A 15,205-nucleotide genomic window follows, 5' to 3' on the forward strand; every position below is an offset into this window, starting at 1 on the left:
TGAGGGTGATCAGACACCTGAAAGGGTTGCCCAGAAAAAATTGGGAAATCTCTATCCTTGAAGATTTTCAAATCAAAGTTGAGTGCAGCGCTGAGCAGCCTGATCTAGTTGGACCCACTTTGAGTGGAAGGTTGGGCTAGATGACCTTCAGAGATCCCTTCCAACCCAGATTATTCTCAGATTCTGTGAACAAATAAGGCTATACAGGAAAGATGAGCCCAAGGAGCCCAGATATCATTTCTGATCGTGTTTTGAATCTGCGTGGTAATCTATTACTGGATGGAAGGAGCTTCTTTTGTGAATCAAAACAGAAAGGTTGCTATCATTTTAGCTTGCCTAATCTAAGATTGCCTGACCTTGATTAAGTTTTTATATTAAATTGAATGCCTTTCCAGAACACGCTTTAATTAACCTGAAGTTAATCAGCTCAATGCAGAGGAAGTGTGTGTGTGGGAAAGCTATGGGCTCTGTTAAACACACTTGGTTTAAATGATTTAATGATCCTTCTGTTTTTATGATTTGTGAATCTATTATGAGTAGCTGTGGGGAACAGCTTGTTTCATGGATAACAATCTCAGGAATCACAGGTATGCAGTCTCATTGCAACCTCTGCATTGGGCATTGTATCAATAATGTTGTAATAATGTTCTATCAATACTACGCTTCTGTTGCTTGCCTTTGAGGGGCAGAAGGGATGTGAAATATGGTCCTAGGTATTTTATTTTGTTAATACTGAAGCTAGGTCACAGAAGAGAAACATCCCAATGCTTTTATGGTCTGTGGATTCTCAGCTCTGTGATGCCCAGGATTAAATTGATTTCTCCAAGATTGAGGTAAGAGAGAAACTTTTCCCAAAGAGTGCAGTGAGGACTGAGATGATGTTCTCTGTCACCCTGCCTATAGTATAGGACATGATCTGCTTCCTAGAGTTATCTAGGCACTCTCTTTAAAAGGTTTCCTGCGATTTTGGAGATCTAAGATGATTCCTATCCTGTAATATCCCAGAGGAAAGGAGCTGTGGCTTCTTGTCTCTTATATAGACAAGGTGTTGCAAAGTGGCCTGTGGACTAGGTGTTTTGCGGATATCCTTGCATGGTTATCTACAATTGCAGAAGGCTGGATTCAGTGATCTAAATGATTCCTCTCAGTTTGTGGTCCTAAAGGTCATCAGTAGAAAAAGGAGAGGGACCTGCTTGCCATCTCCCTAGCAGGTTGATGACAGTCCCCATATTACAGTGGTCACTGGGGCTAGGTTAGAGAAGGGTAGTAATGCATAAAAACTATTGAGATAAGTGTTAAATACATTTCAGAGTACTTTCCAAAGGGTTTTCAAAACACTCGTGAGGGAAAAATGTTTTGGGGGGATGGGAGAAGAGTGTTGGGATGCTGGGACAGAGTCCAAGCTTAACTGTGGAATAAAATTGATTTTGGATTACTTGGTATTTGGAAAAATCAGCATCTTTTCATGTTCTGGAAGGGTGAAAAACCTTGCTTAAAATACTTTTGGGAGGGAGTGTTGTTGTTTAGAGTGGAAAAATAGATTATTGGTCACTTGCATGCTACAGCAAAGTGCCAGCCCACTGCTGCGTCTCACACTGTGATGACCCTTACCCTGTCCATAGAGTACAGTGGTGGTCCCCTCAGGGACACAGCATTAATTCCTCTCTCTGTTGCCTTAACTTAGACGCTTCCTCTTCCTCTTTGCTCTTGGAGCAAAGTTGTTAATATTAAGGTAGGTCTGGGTATGAGACACAGCTCAGAATGTAAAGTTTATAATAAAAGTCAAGGGGGAGGTGTGGCTGAGAAGTCTTGAGAGAACCAACTTGAAACTCCACCACCACTATTCTCTATTGCAAAGTATTGCCTATATTCTGCCTATGTTTTCCTCTTGTTTTCTGATCTATGAGCTGGAGAGACTCCCATGGAGTTGCTGTATCATTTTCCTCCTACTCTGGCTTGTCCATTGCAGAAAGGAAAACTGGCTCTACCCTTCTCATTAATGTTTTGTAATTCCTCTGAACTCACTGACAGAAAGGAGCTTAGAAGCAAGCAACTTTGTAATGCCATGTACGTTCCAAAGAGCTTTAACTAGTTTGTGAATGTAAAACCATGTAAAATCCCCTGAACAAAGCATCTGAAAGAGGTGAAATGGCTTTAAGAAAACTCTGTTTCAAGAGTCTTCTGTTCAAATGCTACTAGATAAAGACTATGTGGGCTGTAAGTCAAGACAGAACTCTGTCGTCTTAAGCATATATACTCTTCTTCAGTGCTTCAGTGTATGTGTGTATGTAAGAAGTGTGTGTTTATAGTAACACATTTGTTAACCTGTGGTTAAAAAAATGAAGATTTATTACTGAGGGACAAGCTTGACTAGAGCAATTCTGTACTTTTTTCTATGGTTGATCTGGTTAAGTTTGCCTCAGTGGGAAACTTCAAGAGAGAAGTAATCTTTTTCCATACTGCTCAGTCATCTGAAGTTCACATTTCAGTATATGGTATTCATAAAAGCTAAGTGAATTTAAAATATATTGAACCAAGTGAACATGATGGAGGTCCTGAAAATGAGGTTAATGGTAGTTATGTTTCTTCACATTTAGCTAGTTGTCTAAATTGTGCAGGTATGTGTCTTTTTGACACTTGTAAGCAATTTTTGATGTTTTTCTGTTATTGAAAAGCAGGGTCAGCGTGACATTTCAAATTCAAGATGGTATGAAGGGTATATGTAATCTTACATTTAAATACTTCAGCAGTAGATGAAAAAGTCTGAACGTGAGATGAATATATGCAGACTGGCCTTTGTAGTGAAAGGTCGTCAGTGTACTTACAGACTGAACTGTGGAGTTAATACCTGCAGTGATATGGAACATGCAGAATGCTACATTTTATTTGTCTTTCGTACCTACTGTCCTTTGTTTGCCAAAGGGGGTAAAAAACATGGCAATTTGGTGGTCTGTTTTGTTACTGGAATTTGCTAGGGCTATGCCACATCTGAAAAGTAGAGCTTGGGCAAAGAAATGGTGCCTTGGAGCAGACTTAACAGCTTCTTTGAAAGGGTACATTAAAGATGGCACCGAGTGCCTCCCCCCCCCCCCCCCAGTTTAGTCTTGACTATGAGATAACATCTGACTTTACTGTGACAAAAAGCCACTGAAAAAAATAAATCTTCAACTTGATAGATGAAAATTTACAAGCAAGGCTCAATGCTTCAGCACCTCCAAGAAACATCTTTGATTTGGGGATATAGGTTATTCGACAAGTTAAGTTTTAGCCACTGTGTTCCATTTTGGGAATATGTACTCAATGGTAATGTGAATTAACATTTTCTGAATTAATATTATTGTATCCTACAGGTTTTAAGCTATTACTTGATGTACTCGGAGTTATGCATGGACCAAAAGAAGAATGTGTCAATACTCTGAAGAAGGGCCAGCTGTTAGCCATTTCCCCAGGTGGAGTTCGGGAAGCACTCTTCAGTGATGAAACATATGTTATTATGTGGGGTAATCGAAAGGGCTTTGCTCAGGTGGCCATTGATGCAAAAGTGGTAAGTGTGACAGATCACAGAAGAGAAGCAAAGAATGCTAACTTATTAATACTTTCTTCCAGGGAAGCTGTTCTGATTATCAGATATTTTGGCGTTACATTGCTGAGTGTCATGAATATGCTCTACTTGCTCTTGTAACTAAATTTCAAGGTTCTTTTTCTCCCTTTTGATAAGAAGGTTTTGGAGTCAGCTAAGAATATTATGATCAGGAAATATAGGAAATCAGGAAATCTTAAAAGAATGAGAGGTGAAATCTGGGATAGTTTCTACATTATAAGATTGTGCTGGTTTGCACATACCTGCTCAGGGTTGTAAAGGCACAAGCTCTGACCAGAATGATTGCAAAGCAACCATACATCAGTAGTTTTATTTCCTCTATTGCTGAAGTACACCCTGAGACTCAGCAGACCTGTACTCTCTGTCTGTGCCATTGTACTCATATTAGAATCACTGTCACTATATAATGTATTGGCATTTTTATGGTAGTGAGGGACTTCTAGGTCATATATACAGCAGCAGCAGTAGATGCTGCTCACTAGTGTGAACGGTTTCTCTTCAGTTCTGTCTAATATATAACACTATGTACCTGCTGACCAAGCATAACTACTCATAGGAGACCAATTGAGCAAGGCACGTATGTGTATGATATGTTTGAATTATAACTATTTTAATAATCCTTTCAGACTAGAAGCCCTATCATTCTGTGTTTGTACTTGGAAGGTGTGTACATATGCCCACATATGGACTGTGTGTGCCTTAATTAAAAAAAAGAAAAAAAAAAAGAGGGAGGGAAGTATCACACCAAGAGTTTTATTCCTGACCAGTTTCTGTTGGACAACAGTTAAAACTCTGGATTTTATACACAAATAGAATACTTTTAAGATCCAAATTTGTGTGTGAGACACTTTGCTTAGGAGGAAAGTAATGCAGTTTAAACAGGATATTTTCAACAGATTTAGATTTTATTAGGATATTGTAATAGCATATGAAAGGCCATACTTGGGATTCAGCTGTGGCTGTTGTAGTTACTTCATTTGAATGTATGTTCAGTTCCCTTTGAGCTATTTTTCCATAACTGAGGAATGCAGTAGAATAGGAACAGTATTGGAGGCAGGCTGAAAGCAAGGAAAATAACTTTGTATAGGTTAAAGATGAACTTTATATCACTTTTAATCATAACCCTTCCTGGAAAGGAAAAAGTGCCTAAAATATTAGTATTTGGACAAAAGTGCCTAAAATATTAGTATTCGGACCTTCAGCTTCTTGAGGTTGTTTTTGTTTCAGCATTTTGTTTGCCAGAATTCTTTGATGTGTGTTGTCATATAGACAAACTTGGTATATGCAAAAATCGCTACCTGTACCTTTATGTCAAAAGAAAGATGTTTCAAAGAAGGTGGTCCAGAATATAGAAATGTGCTACCATTCAGTTTAGGCAATTGTACTTCTTTTTATTCTCTATAGCTGCATTGGATTATTTGCAGACTTTTTTTTTTTTAAAAACAAATTTTTTATTACCTGTATGAAAAGTTTAATTTGCTAACTCACCTCCATGCCTTTATAAAAAGTTTGAAAGAATTTGTATGTTTGAAAATCCTGTAGAGTTGTGTATTTCTGATGCTGCTGTGTAAAGTGAGCATCTATTATAATTTGATAGTAAAAAACCTTAAATAAGGGAGCCCCCACCAGGTCTTGTAAATCTTGAAAGATCTTTGTAACTTCCAAAACAGCAATAAAAGCTTGTACTATTAATACTCTTCCAAATATTCTTCTGCAGAAATTAGATTCATTGTGCAATGAGACACTATGTGTGAAGTAATAAAATCTGCAGAGCAGACAAGTCTAGGGTTCCAGTCACGTGAATGCTTTCCTTTGAGCATAACCGCAAATTAGTGAAGAAGCTTAACCACTTCAGTCACAAAAGTACAAATACTGCTAGATGAGGGGAAGCCTAAATGCTCCATAAGTTCTAAAATCCTGCACTGCTTGAAGAAAATAGACTTTCTGAAACAGTAACTTGCTGTCAGCTGATGTTATTCTCCCGCCTGAAACCTCATTGCTTTGGCTTTAGAACTTATGAACCCTTGTTTTGCTCTCCGTTTGTCCTTGTCTGACAAATGCTTCTGAAATTAATTTGCCCTTTTGGTTTTAAGTGAGATAGTGGTTTTTCTTTTTTATTTATTTATTTATTTTTTTTTAAGATAGTACTATCTTCATTAAATTCTTCCTTTTTTTTTTTTTTTTTTCCTCCTAGCCCGTCATTCCTATGTTTACACAAAATGTTCGAGAAGGCATTAGGACATTAGGAGGAATAAGTAAGATACTTTATTTTTTTTGTAGTTTATTTTTTCCATGCATGTTTAGCCTATTTCTGTAGAATCAATCTCCATATAAATTTGAGATTTGACAGTCTTGTTTCTTGAGGTTTACTCTCTAGTAGAGTTAAATGAGATGGATACGTGTTATTATAGTTTAATACCAGCAGTAGATGTAGTATCTGCTCATGTAAGTTATTCTCTGCATAGCAATGGGCCTGCACATATGGAGTAGAAGAGAGGAGGAAGAAATGAGCCAGAACAAAGGCAAATACATTCAGACTGCTCTTTGTTTTCTGCTTATATCTGCTAGGCCAACTCTAGGCTTTCTGCTGCCTGTTAAGAAACAAGGCAAACATAAGGATGTGCAACTGACAATAAATTTCTTTAAATGGCCTCTTAAAGCTCTGTGCTTACACCTCTACCTGTACTTAAACTTCAGATGGTTTGAAGTACATATAATATGTAGTTATTTTACTATTTGGTACAAAGTCTTGCATTTGCCTGCTGTCTTTCTCTTTCCTCACCTCTTTGGGGATTACAGCCAAAACACCAATGGATGGGTATAGGCCTGAAAGGTCCACCTCTGGGACAATTAGGTGCCCACATCTCTGCTGATCTACTAGTGTCAAACTCCTCTCTTTTTCATTCTCCAACTTGCTGTCTGGCAGAGAGGGCCAAAACAGTCTCCTCCATGCTGCTCGTTCTGCCTCAAGTGTGGTATCATTGTCTTCATCAGAGGACTCTAGGGCAAAACAGTTCCCTAACTTTCTACCCTCTAATTAGGATCAATAAACTGTGGAGAAAGACCAGGCATCAATGTAGACAGGCAGAATGATTCACATTCTTCAGGTTCTACAAAATAAACAGCAATTAACAGTTGCTGTGTTCAGGAGAAGTGCTAGGGTTTGCAGGGCCTCAAACTAATCTGAATCTTTCCAAACTAGAAGAAGTTTAAGCCAAAAATGTTCGTGTGACTTGTATTCTACAGCAGACGTGTTAGAGGGATTTAACTAACATGCTATTGATCGCTGGAGGTATTACGCCAGTTTCAATAGTTTTGGAATATTCCTTGTTCTTACAGGTTGTATACAGAAGAAATCACATGTGAGTCAGCAAGGATTTTCTTATACCAACACTCAGTTGAAGGAATTTCTTGTTTAAAATTGAGAGAGAGATATTAGCACCTGTTTTGTGAGAAATATGTTCTGGTGATATTTGGAATAGATGCTTAGGAGGTGGCATGAGAGAGAAAGATTAGCGCAGATTGAAATAACCTGTTTTCTTTTTCCTCTGTTTGTAGTGTTTCACCACAACCAGTGTGTGGTCAGAAAGAACAAGTTTGGCATTTTAATGACTGTCTTTTAGGTAGATATGACTGTTTCTGATCCTTTAGACCTCAGTGGGATTGAACAGAACAGTCTTCCAGCAATGCTAGCTTCTTAAACTAGCCTGTGAGATTAATTGAACTGTAACCTGTATTGTGTAGTCTTCCCTTCCCTTCCAGAGAGGAATTTTTCTGGAATTTTTCTGGAATTTTTCTGGAATTTTTCTGGAATTTTTCTGGAATTTTTCTGGAATTTTTCTGGAATTTTTCTGGAATTTTCTCCTGCTCTTCTCTTTGCAGCTGCTCTTTGGAGGACAGATTTCACTCTAAAGTGAAATACATTTTTTTATTAAATGAAAGTCAAGGGTAGAGTAGCGCTTGATGACATGTTGCTTGAGAAGCTGGGGCAGGAGCTCGATTACCTGACAAACCAGTTTTATTTTAAAACATACTGAGGAAAGAAAACTTACAGAACAATCTTAATCTCTCTCCTTCTTTCTCTTGCTCCTTCTCGCTCCTTCCCTCTAAATTCTTTCATGTTAGAAATATTTAGGTCGCTGTATGAGCATCTTAGATTGCCAGTAGTTCCTATGTATGGTGGATTTCCAGTCAAGCTTCGTACATTTATTGGAGAACCCATTCCATATGAACCAAATGTAACTGCTGAGGAACTAACTGCCAAGGTAAGACTGTGTGTCTGTGTGTGTATTATGTATATGTGTGTGTGCATATGTATATATATATATATATCATTTAACATATTGACTGTTGTAATACAGAACACTGGAATATACTTGTCAGGATAGTGACTTTTGCCTTGGAGCTTGTTATAGGAGTTGATGGAATCATGATAAATTTTGGATTTACTGAATTCTGAATGCTCCTTCTAAATGCTGTGTTTTATAACTGGACTTGCAGAAGTTGTAGGCCTTTTAATGTCAATACAGTACCCTGTATTTGCTCCAAGAAACAACTTACTTTAGAGCCTGAAGAAGTTCAGTCAGATAAAAGTACCTACACTTACCTGCTCTAGGTTAGTAAAGATAGTCAATGAGCACTTCACCCAGGGAAAGCCTTCTGTTTTTTCAATCTTTGCAGAAAGATACTAATGAAGCCTTCCAAACTTAGCCAACCTGTGGTTGCAAATTGTGGAAATTCCATACAATAAAACAACTAAAACCAAATCATTTCACAGCTTTGCATAGTCTATTCCCATTTCTATTTCCTCCAGCTTCTCACACAACAAATTTACTTGTGAATGCTGCCCTCTTTCAAACTGAGGTGGTATATAGAGAGGATTGTCAGGTTTTCGTGTTACTTTAGTTTACAAATAGCTTTCACAGTGCAGAGACACAAAGCCTGTAAGTCATGAAGCAGTCAGCAGTTGAAATATCTATTTTTGGTCATTCTGAAATGGTCATTGTTAGCATTATGAAAACTTCACATGAGGGGAAAGAAACTTTTATTTTTGACCATACAGGTATCAGTTCAGTTGTCTTTCATTACCTGTTTACCCTCTGATAAGATCTATGCAAAATGACCTGTTTATGGAAAAGTGAGTGTTTCTTTTGCGGTTTGCACATGGCTTCAGTCTGATAGAGCTTCTGAACTGTTGGCTTTTGGGAGAGAATTTCTGTTTAAATGACCTCCAGCCATGCTTGGAGTCTTGCATTAATGCCCACTCTCACTTGCTTCTGTCTTTTTCATATAAACAGTGAGAGCTTGTACCAAAACCCACTTTTACCACCTCTCAAATGAGCATGCTAATCACTCGTTTACAAAAAGCAAATAGCTCTCTGTTCTGTCTCTGGCCTTAAGAATTGACTTGTCTTTGCTTCTGTAGGAATAGAAAGGTTGCTGCGTGTCCTTCCCATAGCTTTGCATATTGCCCTGGATTTGAATGTTACTCATAGAGCTATTATATAATAAGAATGGCTGCTATTAACTTCTTGGCCTTCTATGTTTTTGAGTGAAAGTGAATGTTGCTGTCATATGCAGTATTTTAAATGTGATCTAAGCATGCTTTACTGGACCTGCTCCTTTAGGGGACTTGGATGCAGGGATTATTACTTTATAAAAGCCAAATGGACTTAAGCAGGAGACAGCTGTGTTTCCAGTGCTGCTTCTGAGTGTGTGTAGAAGTCCTTGCACACCGAAGAGGTGTTACTGCTGCAAACCTGGACATTGACAGAAATTTCTGGGTTACACTGTAGTACGCAGACACTGACATGCTTTGTGGATCTAGGTCTCTTCATTAGTTTACTGCATCATCATTTTACTATTGCATGTCACTAGTAGAGCTTGTAAGAGCGGTGAACACAGCTGCCAGGGAGCTTGGAGATAAAACATCTAAGTTTGTTGGTTTGTTTCTTGATAGTGATCCCACAAACACATTCAGTGGGCATAAATATGGTCCTGCAGTAGTTCTGCAATATTTGAAAGGATGAAAAATAGCCCAGAAGTTGTTTTCATGTTCCAAGAATATAAAGACAATATTTATTTTATCCAAAGCTCGTCTTTTTCCTTACAGGCAAAAGCTGCAGTCCAGTCTCTAATAGACAAACATCAGAAAATACCTGGAAATGTATTTAGGGCTTTAATGGAACGATTTCAGACACGACAGAAAGAAGATTAAGGTGCTATGAATAAACTACTATTTAGTTATAATGTTCTTAAAGTCATTTTTGTAACTTATTAACTCTTCTAATAATAGATATAAAATACTGCCCTAGTGATACCACTGTGTAATTTTTGATATAAGACACTTTTCTTTGCTCTTCCCTTTGTCCAATATCAAGCTCAGGAGCCAAACTTTAAGTCATTCATAATGGGGCAAAACTTAATTCTTGACAAGTGCATTCCTACCTTGAAAGTGTTTTTGTAAAAATGACACAGCAAGTCTTAATATTCATGATCTCTTGTCTTTTTTTTTTTTTTTTTTTTTTTTTTTTTTTTTTTTTTTTTTAAACACCACAAAAACCACAAAACACCAATGGTTGCTGTTAAACCTGAATGTTAGACCCTCTGACTGGAGTCCTACTGTCTGGAGCATCATCACTAGAACTAGGTTTTGGGGGCCGGGTTAAACCATGCAGCGCTTATGAAAACTTCCTTTAGGCTGTTACTCTTGAGCTTCTGAAAAATGCACTGCTGACAGAAGCAGTGAGCCTTCAGCGCAGAACCTCCAGCTACATGTGTAAAACTTGGAAAATACTTTCCAGTAACCTGGGAAGTTTTACTGGGTATGCTCAGAAAGAGTTTGTAGCAGTGGAAATTGATTAGAGCAAAAACCTGTGGCGAATCAAGCAAGTTTGTTTCAGAAAACACTTGGAAGCAGGAATCGGAACCCTATAGTACCATTGCTCTTCTCAGTAGAACCATATGGAATATTTACTCCTAAGTAGAGTGGTGTCCCATATACTTCTTATTGAATCTGCAACTTCTCCCTTGACAGAATGAACCAAGCGTTTGAACTTTTAAAAATAGAAATGAGTCCCATTTAATACCATGAGTTCAGAATGCTTTATTTAATAAAAAATTAGCACAACTTGTAGCACTTTTTTTTTTTTTAAACAATAGTTCTTTTGTAAAACAGGGTAGATATTCCCAAATACCTCTTAAATCTAGTATATGTATAATGTGCTAAACATCCATGTTCTTCAAACATAGTTTTTACATAAGTTACTAAATTGGGTTGAGAGGAAAAGCCTATTTACTTTCTTTAAAGAAAAGCCATTGAATGAACAGGAGGAGTTGCAAGCTTGGGCTTTTATGCATCCATAGTATATTAGATTTTTTTCTGAACTAAAGCCTATGCTTTTATTGACCAAATAGGAAATATCTGAAACATTTCCTCTCATTGCCAGCAAATTTAATCTACAGTTCCTAAATTAACATGTGGGAACTCTTTAGTTGTGGGATGAGATCAAATTCCTTAAGGAAAAGCAACAGAGATTTTTGCTTTATTATTGTCACGGCCCGAAAGGAGTCGTTCAGGACGACCTTCCTCCCCTTGGGACCAACGACCAAGTTCGTGATGCCCTTGGACTGAATTAAGGTGAAACAACACCAGCCAACCAGTTTTAAGATTTATTAACACAAATATAAGGCATGTGGTCAAGTAGGATAATTCAATGGCGAATACTGCAACTAGCTAGACAAGTCCCGTGCCACACGTTTCAAGATATCATCACCCATGGATCCAGCAGCGTCCCGTTGGTCCTCTTCCTTTGGGAGTCTCCACGGTGGGGGGGGGCTCCCGTCTGGTGGTAGGTGGGTCCTCTTCACATGGCTCGGGTTGGGTACCTCCAAAGAGGGACCCTGAGCAAAGAGATCCCCGAGCAATTATAGCTTTTTTCAAATTAAGTTTCCCACCCCCGTGTGGTAGTTCAGACCAATAGTAATTTTTTGGGTCTGGGGTCTCTTGCACCTTATTGGATCTCATCGTTGTTCCTAGGCAGGCTGTTTTCTGTTCCAGTTTCTGCCGACAGGTGTGTCTCCATTCCTCGGGTCCCGCCATCATCCCTCAAGGTCTCGACAAAGAGATGGTAACTCCAGCAGTTAGCATTGTTTCAGATACAAATTGCTGGTAACTCCCTTATCGTTCTCGCCTGCACCAGCTCTGGGGCCCTTTCTCACTGTACTAGGGAGTGTGGCCCAAGGCTCCAGCAAATTCAGCCACTCATGCCAAGCAATTTTTATAGAAGTTGTGCTAAAAACGGACAGTAATTTACAGTCCAGATCCCAAAATCTCTGCCCGATTGTGGTCTCGTTCAGTGCAAGTGTGTCCTGGGTGGTTGCAGGGAGACCATCTTGGGGGTCGCAGCAGCCCAGTCCTGTTTCCGCCAGGGACAGATGGCTTGTTCGGGGTTATGGCCTGCCTGCACCCCATGCACCAAGAAATGTTTAAGGCAAAACTTCATTCATCTGTCTGCCACAATTATGTGATCTCCTTTCAATAGTGTTGGATTTTTGACCTTTTCTTAACAAAAAATAAGAACCAAAACCAATTTTTTTAAAAAGAGCGGTTGTATTCAAGTTATTACCCATTACTCCAAACACTTAAGCACATGCTTTGTGTTATACTCCTTGTGTAAATCAACGGAATTACATAAGTGCATGTGGCTGATGCCCTATGTTAGAATAAAATCACTGTATGGGAAAGATTCTATAAATTATGATCTGCAAACCCCCCAAAGCTCGCCTATTTTATGTGTGTGTTTTTGTTTTTGTTTTTTTTTTTTTTTAATATCAAAAGCATTTTATGTGGTACTTAATTAAATGTTTTAAAGCTTGGGGAAAAATCATATTTGGTAAAAACAAATGCCCATTTCAAAGTTTTTGTTTGTTTGTTTTAACGATTTGGGTTTTCTTGAAGATAAGATTGTGTCCTTTTAAGTCATTGGAATGTATTTCAAAAATAGTGTTAACACAGTATATCATTAAAACCGAGAATGCCAAAATACTACATTTGAGTACAACTTAAGTATGACTTTGTTTTTACTGTCCAGCTTGAGGAAAGTATTAAATCAGTCTATATTGTAAAATTCTCAAAGGCGACTAAACTGTACTTTAGTGTTGTGGTTGCATATATGTAAAAGAAAACTCAATTTAAAAGGTTCCGTTAAATGTGAACAGACCTTTGTGATCTTGGATTTTGTAAAATTTATTTTACTAAATTTGAGGGCTGTTTGATGCAGCTTTAGCCCCTTTAAGTATCATAGACAAGTATCAAAAATCAAGTGCAGTATTGGTACTCCTTAGGTGTTCATATTTGTATAGACCTTTCATATTTATTTCTGTATTTGAAAATGTATAGAAGATACCTTCCAAATAAAATTGACAGCTGGAAGAGGCTTCTGGGATTGTGTTGTGTTTTTGAATTAAATAAAAATATAAATGCTCTGCCCTATTGAACTATCAGTGCTTCTGAGTAGTATATAATTCTCTTAAGAAGCGTTTCTTGCCTAGAGAAGCCCCAGAAGGAATGAATTAAAGGAAAAATAATTCAGACAATAGTGGAGTAATGGACAGAAGTTATGTAAACAATAGGTCTGAGTTCTTACAGTTCTAGGGAGTGTCAAAGGAGGCCTTAGCAGGCACTGCAGTACCACTAAGTTTATATTTAAGATTCCACACACAAAGTAAGTAGCAAAAGTGAAAAATTAAAATGTATTTATACAGATTTGGTGGGTGAGTGATTATCTACCTTTGTTTCATTGGAAAAGGGAAGAGATCTGGAGAGACACTCTTACAAATAAACTTATGGACCAGGCTTTCTTTTAGCTGATTTGGTTTACTATTTTTTAGGCAGAAATACTTAAAGGAAATTTTAGCATCATTAGACTAGATAGTGAATGATATCATTACCCTTTGGATATGCTGAAGACATTCCAGGCTTCTCTTCCTGTTTTGCTCTCTTTCATGCAAACAACATAGCAAGGACATATATTTTTAGCTTGTTTGGAAATAGAAGTAGGGTACTGTACCAACAGGTATTTAGCATTACCTCTCAGCAAGACCCAAGTCTCCTACTGGCCAGTTCACTGTCTTGTTGTGCAGTAGCAGAGCACGGTCTGAACATCTAATATTAGGATGCTTTTGCATGAAATTAACCACTGCAAATGCAAGCTAGAATAGGTAATAAGCATTGTCAACACAGTTGTGCAGTTCATCTGGTGTTGGGTTTTCTGTACAAGTATTCCATTATGTTGCTTCATCTATTACTCTGAAGAGAAAGGTGCAGCTATGGTGACTTTGAACTCTTGCTAGCCCTGTGGTGCTTAATCCCTATTATGCCTGTCATAGATGCTGAATTTCTTTTTGGATTATAGTTTTGCACCAAAAAAGAAATTTGCCAAAGATAAATGTAGGGATATATGGAACTGCTGCATGGGTGTAATAGCACAGAAAATACATAGTAAGCAAGATAATCCTCCAGAACATTTGTGCTGAAACTTCATCAGATAATCTGATGTCACTTTTCTTAGTTCTATTCACTTCACTTTCTGTCTACTGAGGTCCTTGCCAGCAACAAAGATAAGGTGTATTTTTGATACAGATCAATGATGCTAATGCCTTTTCTTTTTCTCTAATTCAGTTCTTTTTCTCTAATTCAGAGCTAGCCAAAATGAATGGTGGTCTCAAAGCAAATTACTTTTCTTATTGTGGGTTATTTGCAGTGTTTGATGTTTTGCTTTTTTTTTGAATAAATCTGTTTTGCACAGACACTGCTTGCAAACTCACCACTTACTATCTTGAATTTTTGTCACATACATTGAGCACATGCCATATCTTGCTTCTTGAAGTATATTTTTAATTGTTGTAATGAGCTCTCCATGTCAGAACATTGGCCACAAATGTGATGAACTGTAGGGAGATTTTTTTCTTAAACAAAAGCATATGCTTACGCTTCTGCTTGTTCTCTGTGTGTGTGTGTGTGTCTAAAACATTACAAGCAGATAAGATGCAATTTAGAATTAATATCAGGCTGTATATATAAGGCAGGCTTAGCTTTTTTCTCCTCACTAGGGAGCTGAGTCAGTTGTTGGAGAGCAGGTCTGTTCTACTGGGCCTTGTGTCACAGCCATCACGTGAGAGTAAGAAAGATCATCAGTCCCTAGCTTCCCTATTAGTAGCTATAACTGGAGAGAGTGTGAGCATGCATTCTTCAGATCACCTTTGGCTCCTGTTTTCTAGCTAAAACGACTGCCTACTCTGGAAAGAAGAGATGCCAGACTTCTACATAAAACACTAAAGAGAATATTGTATTATTCAGAGAAGATCATAAAAGTTAACAACAAAAACTTTAAAAAAGTTAAAAGGTAAGAAATGGAACTATTTTTACTTAGTTCCTGTTCATGGGAAACAAAATGTACTAAATACTGGGGAGGGTAGAATTTTGCAGTTACTTGTCACTTTTACAGAGAATCTGTGGCAGATGAAATAGGATGAATCCTGTTGCAGATATGCCTGAGCCTCATGTATTCCAGACTGAATTTTGCTTTTCTGGTTTCCTAACAG

The 15,205-nt window shown here is 37.9% G+C and overlaps 1 protein-coding gene across 10 annotated transcripts in view; it reads left to right on the forward strand.

Moving 5' to 3' along the window:
• Window positions 1–15,205, forward strand: part of LOC112981734 (DGAT1/2-independent enzyme synthesizing storage lipids-like) — a 37,767-nt gene that overhangs the window by 10,541 nt on the left and 12,021 nt on the right. For 8 of the 10 annotated variants that reach the window (XM_026097618.2, XM_064507532.1, XM_026097633.2 and 5 more), the window contains 4 exons: window positions 3,351–3,544; window positions 5,796–5,856; window positions 7,727–7,866; window positions 14,882–15,006. In XM_026097618.2, coding sequence (XP_025953403.1) covers window positions 3,351–3,544; window positions 5,796–5,856; window positions 7,727–7,866; window positions 14,882–15,006 — 520 coding nt within the window. Of the gene's footprint in view, window positions 1–3,350; window positions 3,545–5,795; window positions 5,857–7,726; window positions 7,867–9,713; window positions 9,820–10,202; window positions 13,039–14,881; window positions 15,007–15,205 lie in introns of those variants that run through there. The other 2 variants (XM_026097658.2, XM_026097649.2) reach the window with 2 other exon arrangements.

The sequence above is a fragment of the Dromaius novaehollandiae genome, chromosome 2 (genome assembly GCF_036370855.1).
Source record: "Dromaius novaehollandiae isolate bDroNov1 chromosome 2, bDroNov1.hap1, whole genome shotgun sequence".
Lineage (NCBI taxonomy): Eukaryota > Metazoa > Chordata > Aves > Casuariiformes > Dromaiidae > Dromaius > Dromaius novaehollandiae.